Genomic DNA, 10,758 nt, shown 5'->3' on the forward strand with positions numbered 1-10,758 from the left:
GGCAAATCCCAAGTCCTGATGTTGGAACTATGACGCAATTAAAGCCAGGAAATGCGTCATCAGATTTATTGTTCTTAAAATTCTTCCTTATAAATTAGATTATAGATGGTTTTTATCCAGCATTTAAAAAAATTTCTCGTCAATCTTGGCAATGTGATATTTTGAAATATTATCATGAGGAACAAGCAAAAATAATTTTTTATTTTCAAAATTTAAACTGTAAATTTTTTTAACTTTTGATATTTGAACATCTAGAGCACAAACTGATTATTTATGTATCATAGCATACTAGATTGATGATAATTGGCAAATGTTTGGAAGAATTATTTCTTTTATTACATTTGAAGATTCACACAATGGTATTAATATTAAAAATTTAATAATAGAAGAACTTATAAAATTAGAAATTTTAGAAAATATATTTTCTCTTTCACTAGATAATGCAAGTAATAATAATATAGCTGTAGATCATATCAAACCATCTTTGCTATTGCCATGTCATGGTGATATTTTTCATATTAGATATATGTGTCATAGTTTAAAGTTAATAGTTCAATGTGCATTTGGTGATATTAAATCCATGATAGAAAAAGTTAGGACAATTGCTTATGCTTATAATGCTTCTGAACAAAGACTTAAAAGATGAAAATAATTGTATAAAAAAAATTTTAAACCAAGATTAATTCTAAAAGATGTTGACCATAAGTGAAATTCTACCTATGCGATGTTAAATAAAGCAATAGAGTATAAGAAATTATGAATGGTTTTATTGCTTTCTATACTTCTAGTTCTAGTTCTGGTAGTAGGTATGAAATAACTGAGGATGAATGGTTAGTTATATATAGTGTAAAAGAGATGCTACAAGTTTTTTACGATGCTACTATGTTATTATCTAACTATTATTCAAGCTGCTTTCCAAGTTTTAAATATTCAAAATTTTCTTTAATAATTATCGTATAGATAATTATTTTGGAAATATGATTTTTCAAATAGAAAGTAAATTTGATAAGTATTTTAGGCCTATTCATATTATTTTTGGTTTGGAGGTTCTTATTGATCCATGTTTGAAGGATATTGGTCTCAACATTTGTTAAATTCTTTGTATGGTAACATAACAATAGACACTGATAATGGTCAAACTTTTACTAGTCAAACTTTTACTGCTCTTACTCATCACAATACTATTAGAACTTATTTTCAAAGATTATATGATGAGCATGAAGCTAGATATGGTGTAAGTATACATCAGCCTACAACTTTTGCTTCTACGAGTTCAAGTCGGGGCAAAGGTAGGAGGTTTGATAGGGAATTGATGATAGATCAACTAACTGGTGGATCTCGATCTGGATCATCAATGAAAGTTTCTGAAATTGAACAATATTTAACTGCATCTTCAGTTAGAAGTTAAAATAATAGTTCTATATTCTGCAATGGTGAAGAGTGTATGGAACAGTTTCATATCCTATACTTTCCATCTTAGCTTGTGACTTATTAATAGTGCAAGTTTCTACGGTAGCTTCAGAATCCGCTTTCAGCATATCAGGATGTTTGATTGACGACAACAGGACATCGCTAAAGCCGTCTACCGTACAGGCGGTAATGTGCTTAATTATAAGATTGGTGGAGGTACGAGAAGAGAACTGAAGGCATCGATCGGATGGCTAGTAGTAAAGATAGACTTGATGAGTTGGCAATAGGAGATAGAAATAAAGAGTAGAATTGTAGAAATACTCATTATTTTGAAATTTTTATTTCTTAATTGTAAATTTGTGATAAATTATTTTAAAAAGAGTTGCAAATGATAGTGATATAAATACGTAGGTACCAACCTAGTTGAGATGTATTTATCTATTGTGATGCGACAAATTCTAAAATAAATTTGTAATCGTTAGTGATTATTAATAAGGAATTTATTTTTATCGTTTTAATTTCTATGATTTTTTGTATTTGTAAATTATATAATTACAAGTGATTAATGATATGATTAATTTTTTATAAAAACTTTGCTTAATTTATTATTATTTACTCTTGAAATTTTTTATAACAAAAAATAACATTTTAAGCAAAAAAAGAAAAAAAAAAGAAAATGACCGGGCCAACCCGGTGCCCGACTAAATAAGGCCAGGGTCACGGGTTTTGCCAGCTCGGGCTCGGTTTACCAGGTCGGGCAGCCGGTCCGGCCTGGCCCGACCCGGTTGGACATGCCTACAAATCCTAGAGCATTTTGTACTTAAAAGATAGATTTTGACGTAGATGGGCCAAATAGTAATTGGATGCAACATTGGGTTTATAGATAAAAGCTACTCATTAATTGTTTCCTCTAAACCATAAGCTATTGAGATGTACTTTTGCGTGAACAGTACAAACCCCTACAGCTATAACATGTAGATTAGTAAATGTGATCATCCTAAAGTTGACCTGACGCTAGTGTACGATAGTTCTTATCTAGAAGGAAATTTTACTCTAAATAATTTTGTCTAGCCAAGTACGAAAAATAAATTCTCCAAAATTTGGGATGTCTCTATCAAAATTCAATTTTCCTCTTTGATTTTTTTCTTAATCATTTTCAATAAACTCTTAAGAAAATTCAAAGTATTCTTACTCCATGTCCTCATAGTGACATATACTCATTAGTTGTAATTAATTGAGACACATATTGACATATTGTGAACTTTTGTTCAATCCATGCAATTGTACCTTGACCAACATACTAATGGCCAAGTCTTGATGGTACAATTAAAGTCAACAACGCGGATTCCCTGATGAAGGTTAGGTTGTGTTGAGAAAAACGTTCCGAAAAGGAATTGACCCCCACACTAATGGGTTAGGTTGTGTTGAGGAAAACATTCTGAAAATTAAAGTAGCTTTGATTTGATTTAATTGAATGAGACTAGATCTTTCACGGCCGGAAAAGTCATCATTGCATAAATGGTCAAAATTCTCAATAAATATCGAATATCCATGTGTATAATTCCCTTTTTTAAAGTTATATTCTAGACTGATTTTTCCATAACCAATGTGTTATGCGTCTACATTGCTACAATATAAATGATGTAGCGACAAGGAAAATTGTGCTTGCTTGCTTACTGCAAGAATCAGACAGATTTCTCTTGATTCGGGGTCATTTCTTCCCCCCGTCTTCTTTCTTGAATTATAACTTGTAGATGTTACTAACGGTTGGAATTAAGGGTAATTTCCATTCTTTTTTTTATTGAATTATAAAGTCTAGAGGTCGCCATTCGCTAAATATGATTGACATTGGAATTTTTATAAAAAATAAACATGTTGGTTGAAATCTTTAAATTCTGAAGATCAAGATTAAAAGGTCATCATCCCCAAGGCTGTTTCTATATCTTTTAATGATTATAATATTCAAAGAAAAATGCCTTAAAGATCCAAAATATGAGAACAAGTGAGGAAACATGTGAGGTGTCCTTTCCCTATTGCATAATAAGTTGGCCATGCCAGCGCATTATGTTGTGCGCAGCGGAACTCGAAAGCCAAATAGTGGATGAACAAGAACGAGAAAGATCATAACCAAAACACAAGCACAAATCACAATCACAGCAAGACAAACCAATTTACGTGGTTCAGCAAGTTACCTATATCCACGGGGGAAGGAGGGGAGAGTTTTTACTATTAGAGATAAAGAGAATTACAAATAATGTTTCAAATCTTACCAAAAACTCTCAAACAAAGCTCTCTAGATCTCTTACAAATCCTCCTACAAAGGATGCACCAATCCTCTCTCAAAGACTGCTCAAATCGTCCTTACTTAACCCTAATTAATCAGGTTTAGGATTATATATATCAGCTCATAACATAACTGGTCCAAAATCCAAACCCAATTCAAAATCCGATTGGCGGTCGACCGTCAAAACCGACGCGGTCGACCGCATTGCAATCGATAGAACACTAAATTCCTACAGAGTATTGCCGGTCGACAGCCACGGTCGACCGAACCCAACTCCAGAGAAGAAATCGATTACAGGATTCGTGCGGTCGACCGCCTCACCTTCAGAAATCATCCTGGATATCGTGCACGTTTCCGGTCGACCGCAGCTGACTCGCGGTCGACCGGACAACCTGAAAAACTGTTTTCTTCTATTTTTCTGAACTTCAAAAAATCTCCACCTCAGTGAAGTTTCTCCTAAAACTGAGCCGACACCAAAACATCCAAATATCCCACTTATTGCATCCAGTATGAAGTAGAATAAATCTACGACAACAGACTCAATCCACAACAAGTCGGGAACCCAAAAAAGAACTCAAACAATCTCCCCCTGTCGAAATCAACAAATCCAACCGGCTACATCAAAAAGACTACATACATATCCTCTTGCCCAAGGAATCAAGCCGAACGTAGTTCACCTTAATGGCCTCCAAAGGCACTCAACATTGAAGAATATTCAATAGCTTCAAACAATGACCAAAATTCACACCTGAAATAACTTTGATCAACATATCCGTAGGGTTATCCTTCGTATGGATCTTCTCCAATATGACGTCTCCATCATCCAAAACATCACGAACAAAGTAGAATCCGACATCAATATGCTTCGTCCGTGCATGATAAACCCGGTTCTTTGCTAAATCGATAGTCAACATGCTATTACAATATACCCGAATGGTCTCCTGTGCACTCCCCAAGTCCTCCAACAATTCATGCGACCACAAAAGCCTCCTTAACAGCTTCAGTCACCGCCATATACTCCGCCTCTGTAGTAGAGAGATCCATTGTAGACTAAAGTGTACATCTCCAACAAACCGATGCTCCTGCCAAAGTAAAATCATATCCTGAAGTAGACAGGCGCTTGTCAAGATTCCTAGCATAATCTAAATCCACATAACCAATGCAATCTTGCCCATTCTTTTCATTATTTTGAAAAATCAAAATAACATCCATGATGCCTTTAACATGCCGTATAATACTTCACGACCTCCTAATAACCCTTCCCGGGGTCGTGCATGTACCTGGATATCATGCTCACGGCCTGTGATAAATCTGGCCTCGTACACATCATAGCATACATCAAGCTACCCACCGTACTGACATATGGAACCTTTGACATGTATTCTCTGTCCTCAGCTGAAACAGGTGACTTCTTCGCTAAAAGCTTGAAGTGGGAAGCTAATGGAGTGCTTACTGCCTTAGCATTGCCATCAAAGCTGAATTTCTTCAACATCTTCTGCAAGTAGCTCCTCTGTGTAAGCTTTTATCTCCCCTTCACCCTGTCTCTCTCGATCTCCATACCCAATATCTTCTTAACTTCTCCAAGATCCTTCATCTCAAACTCGGATGACGACTCCTTTTTTAACTTTCGAATAGCCGAAGAATTCCTGAGAGCAATAAGCATATCATCAACATATAACAACAAATAAATTTATTCACCATCTTATAGCTTATGCATGTAAACACATATATCATATGGGCTCCTCGTGTATCATTGGCCAATCATAAAACTGTCAAATCTCTTGTACTATTGTCGCGGCAATTGCTTCAATCAATAAAGAGACTTCTTCAGTTTGCCCTAAAATCCTCTTTTCCTACAGTTTTGAAGCCCAAGGATTGTGTCATGTAGATCTCCTCATCTAAATATCCGTATAGAAAGGCTGTCTTAATATCCATCTGGATCAAATCTAAATCCAGCTGTGCCACCAATGCTAATAAAATCAGAATCAACGAATACTTCACAACGGGTAAAAATACCTTATTGTAATTAACACTCTCAAGCTGTGCATATCCCTTGGCAACCAATCTGACTTTGTACCTAATGTCCCTAATAGAAGATCTCTTTTTCTTTGCATATACCTACTTGCAACTTCCCAAGTGTCGTTCTTCTGAAGAGACCTCATCTCCTCCTTCATAGCTTCCCTCCACCTAATCGAATCAGAGCTAAACTCTGTCTCCCTAAATGTAGAAGGAACCATATCATTAACGACCTCTACTGATAAAGCATATGCAACCATGACATCATTGTATCTAGCTGGCCGACGAATCACCCTTCTAGGTCTATTTGCTATAATGGACTTCTGAACATAACCCTACTCCTGAGTCTCACCAACCATTGTATCCTCTATATGCTCGACTATCATCTCATCTTCTTCCAGTGTCACCTATGTAGGAGCCTTAATGGATACAAATGCTATCTAGAGTAGGTGGAGTCACATCATCCTTCACCTACTATGATATCTCACTGCTCTTGTCTTCCTCTACCTGCTAAGGAACTTGAGGCCTCATCATGTACGCCGCATCAAATGTGACATCTCTGCTAATGACTATCTTCTTGTCTTGTGGATCTCATAACTTGAAGCCTTTTACATCTTCTCTAAATCACACAAAAACAACTTTCCTCGCCTTCGGATTCAATTTTACATTATTGACATGATAATAAGCAGGACATGTGTAATGACCATGGAATTTAATACTAGTTAAAATAATTTTTTAGTATTTTAAAGTAATTAATTATGATTTTTAAAAAAGTATTTATATTTTTCTTGATTTTCTAGAATTTTCTATGATTTAAAATCCAAGTTTTATATTTATTTAAATATTTTTCTTGATTTTCTAGAATTTTCTATGATTTAAAATCCAAGTTTTATATTTATTTAAATGATTTTAATATTTATAAATTAATTTTAAATCCAAGTTTTATATTTATTTAAATGATTTTAATATTTATAAATTAATTTTGTGCAGTGAAAATTTCTGGAATTTATCTGTTGCGCTATCGATACTGTTACATGTTATTTTGAATAATACATTGTATTATTTTTATTATTATGTATAATTTCGTATAATACGTTGTATAATTAATTACATATTATTTGTACAATTTGCTGTAATATTTCTACTGTTACATATTATCTGTCGTATTAGTATAACTTGTACATTTTACTGTATATATAATTATCGTATAATTGTTTGATTTTAAAAAATAAGTAAATATATTTTATTTATTAATTATTCTAGTTTAATTGTACAATATGTGTATATTTTAACTATTTCGTATTAACTATTGTAATAACTTAACATGTACGTTTTTATTTGTAAATAATTATTCTGTAATTATTTTAATTTTTAAGTACCCGTAATTATTTTATTTTAATTATTTTTGGTTAATTCCCTAAACCCTAAACCTAATATAATATATATATACATATATATATTATATATCTCTCTCCTCTCTCTTCCCTGTGTTTCAACGCCACCGCCAACATCTCATCTCTCTCTCCCTCTCGTTCTCCTCCGACAAACCCCGCCAACCACCGCGAACTTCGACACCAAGCTGCTGCTTCTCACCCGACCTCGTCGCCGCCTGGGCTATCTCCCGACGATGCCCGATCTTGCGGCTCCCCCCCGAACGCCACTGCTGTTGCATGCTCGCCGCCGCGTCATGCCGCTTCCAGCCTCATGAGCCGAGGCCACCCTCCTTGAACCGCAGTCAGTCACCGTGCAACAGCCAGAGGCTTCGACGCCACACCCGCCTGAACCGGCCATCGCCCCTCCGCAGCTTACGCTTGCGTCTGCCTCCCGCTCGGAACCGCCCGACGGCCAGCCTAGTCCGCGCCCAACTCGCCCACGCCTGCGAGCAATCCGCCAGCGCTCCACCACTGTCGATCACCAGCGCGCGATCCGACCGTCGCTGCAGGCCCCGCTCGAACACGCACCTGCCGGCTACTGCCTTCTCCCCATCTTCGACCTCAACGCCCAGCCACTTGCCGGTGCGCCTCCTTCGACTCTAGAGGACTCCCCCGCGATCACGCAGGCAGCCGCAAACACAGCCCTCAGAACTCGCGGTCAGCCTCCAGGCGCTCGGCCAGCAACGCACCGCAGATCCGGCCCCTCATCTCCACCTCCACTCATCACACACCCCATGGCGCAGGGCGCCCGCAGTCGTCGAGCTTACCATGGTCAAGCGCTGCAACCCGGTCATTGGCCGTCCCCTACAACCGCATCGTTCCACCCGCGCTCAGATCAGACCCGTGCCGTCGATGTCGAATCATTCGACGAACCCCGAGGCAAGATCCCATTACTTATTGATTTGTCATTTCAATATTTATATCTGTTGGTAATTGGTTAATTAGATTAGTCTGTGATATATTATTACCTGCATGGGATTGCTTGACATGAATAGCTGTGTGGAAACTTGTTGTGTTATCACTTAGTTGTTACCCAATAGGAGAGACTGTACATGAAGACGACTTCTGTTAAAAGTATGATTTATAAGCGTGCTTCAAAGCATGGCTATACTCGCTCGACATCGATATCCCGATGTGAGGAGTCCCGAGTTCCCTCGATATCGATATCCCGGTATGAGGTTTCCTTGATTATTATTATTATTATAGCATTGACTAGACGATGCACTCTTGATCGGACGTGTTGTGGGTCACGGTTATGTTCATAGTTTTATAGAAGTCGTTCCACGGTAACTCCGTGGCTAGTTCACAATATTTTATGTACAGTTGCTTAATTAATTTGATAACATGGGGTTATAAAGGGGGATTGGACGGAGAATATAGCATGGATGCTTGTGAGAGGTAGACCAGTGTTGTTTTTTTCATACATAGATCGTGATTAATATTTAATTATTTACAATTCGAGACATATAGTATATATATGAGGGTTTCCTTGTTTGGATTATTTCGCTCGACGTACTACGTCTCGAGTTGTAGATTTTTAAGTATTAATTCCATCTAGTGTATGCCCTTGTGACTTGGATGATTAGTCTGATCGCTAGCTACATGATCTCGTTACCTGATCAATTCTGGATGCTTTATGTTATCATGATTTAGTAGTGTTTTCTTGTTGATTTGTGGATTTCAGTTGTATGTTCTTTTGTTGTTTCTGTTATCGTATCGTTTTTCGCATTGGATTTTCGTTCGTTCTATTTTCTTTGTGGGGTCGGGTCTTGCCGTGCGCCATGCACCTGACGTACACCTGTTTTCTCTGGTGTACGTCAGACTTAGGAGAAGAACAGGTTCAGCAGGGAGATTCTCAGCATGAGTGCCTTGCAGACGTAGCAGAAAAAGAAGCAGAAGCTTAGTCATTTCCTTTTAGTTGTTTTGTATCACCTTCATTTCCTTTTGATCAGTGTATTTTTATATTCTCTAGTATTTCATTCAGATAGTTTTGTATAAGGACATGTTGACTCGAATATTATGTCTGTGATGAGTATTCATTTGTGATATGTATTATTTTATTCTGAGTTTGTCTATTATATTCTTGCTATCTGTGATCGGGGACCTGTGACTTCGCATTGTATTTATTTCCAGACGCTTAACATATTGGATTGAGAAGAAAGGAAAAAGAAAAAAAAATGATAGTGTATATTTCTTCTCAATCTAATATGTCGCGGGCTTGTTCACGTTCCGATTCCCGGGTATTTTGGGAAGCGGGGCGTGACAACACGTGAATATCTGAAGTGACTTATAGTCACTAGCCACCAATCAAGACCATCGCTCTAGTGCTAATACCACCATTCTAGCGTTAAGTATAGATATGAGCATATAGATAATCATAAACATAGACAAACTATTTCTAAACAATTTACTTGCTCAAAGGTGCAAGTAAATAGTTACAAGTCGTCACGATGCATATCCTCATCGTGCCCCAAGAAACTTCCTCAGCTCCTTTCTGATTCCATTGAACTTTAACTAAAGATATCACTTTGATTCTAAGTCTCTTGTCCTCCTTGGCAAGAATACACACAGGAATTGTAATAATAGTCATATCATCAAGAATCTCAACCTCTAGCGTGTCTAACACTCGCTGCTTCAACTCATCACGTAGATGCTTAATAAGCATTGAAACATGGAAGACATCGTGTATACTTGGCATCGATGCTGGTCGATATAAAACGGCTCCAACGCGCTCCATTATCCTGAACGGGCCAATATACTTCGGGGTAATCCTTCCCTGTCTACCAAAACACTGAATTCCCTTCATCGGTGACACTTTTAACATGACATAGTCCCTAATCTGAAACTCTAATGGCCGTCGTCTTTGATCTACATAACTCTTCTGATGATTCTACGCTGAATGCCCTCCCAAATCACTGTTACCTTCTCTGTGGTTTGTCTCACTAACTCCGGTCCAAGCTGTAGACTGATCTCTGGCTCTGCCCAACAAATTGGTGATCTACAAGGCCTCCCATATAATGCCTCATACGGTGCCATGTCAATAGTCGCTTGATAACTGTTGTTATAAGCGAATTCGATCAATGGGATGTGGTCCTCCCAGCTGCCCTGAAAATCTATGACACATGCCCACAACATATCCTCTAACACTTGGTTGACTCTCTCCATTTGTCCATCTGTCTGCCTGTAGAAACCACTAGAATACGACAACTAGCTACTGAAAGAATCCTGAAAGATCCTCCAGAAATACAAAGTAAAATCGAGCATCGGTCTGATATAATTGTCTCTGGAACTTCATGTAATCTCACTATCTCCTGGATGAATATCCTCGCATACGTCTCTGCCGTGTACGTCATCTTCAACGAAATGAAATGTGCTGACTTTATCAACCGATCAACTATTACCCAAACTAAACCGTTTCCCTTCTTTGGCATCGGCCAATCCTACAATAAAATCTATAGAAATATCTGCCCACTTCCACTCCGGAATGGGTAAAGGATGTATGGTTCTTGTCGGTCTCTGATGTTCTGCCTTCATTTACTGGCAGGTAAAGAACTTAGTCACATACTCTGCCATCTTCCTACGCATGTCGCTCTACCAAAAATGTCTCTTCAGGTC

General features: G+C 37.6%; 1 protein-coding gene across 1 annotated transcript; it reads right to left on the reverse strand.

The window, feature by feature from the left end:
- LOC109821642 lies at positions 9,551-9,949 on the reverse strand. Its single transcript, XM_020387816.1, has one exon. The coding sequence runs from the start codon at positions 9,947-9,949 to the stop codon at positions 9,551-9,553; it is 399 nt and encodes a 132-aa protein (XP_020243405.1).

This window comes from Asparagus officinalis, chromosome 8 (genome assembly GCF_001876935.1).
Source record: "Asparagus officinalis chromosome 8, Aspof.V1, whole genome shotgun sequence".
Lineage (NCBI taxonomy): Eukaryota > Viridiplantae > Streptophyta > Magnoliopsida > Asparagales > Asparagaceae > Asparagus > Asparagus officinalis.

What these genes read in the sequence shown, in the direction of transcription:
- LOC109821642 (XM_020387816.1), bottom strand. Translation starts at nt 9,949, where the DNA reads ATGAAGGGAATTCAGTGTTTTGGTAGACAGGGAAGGATTACCCCGAAG.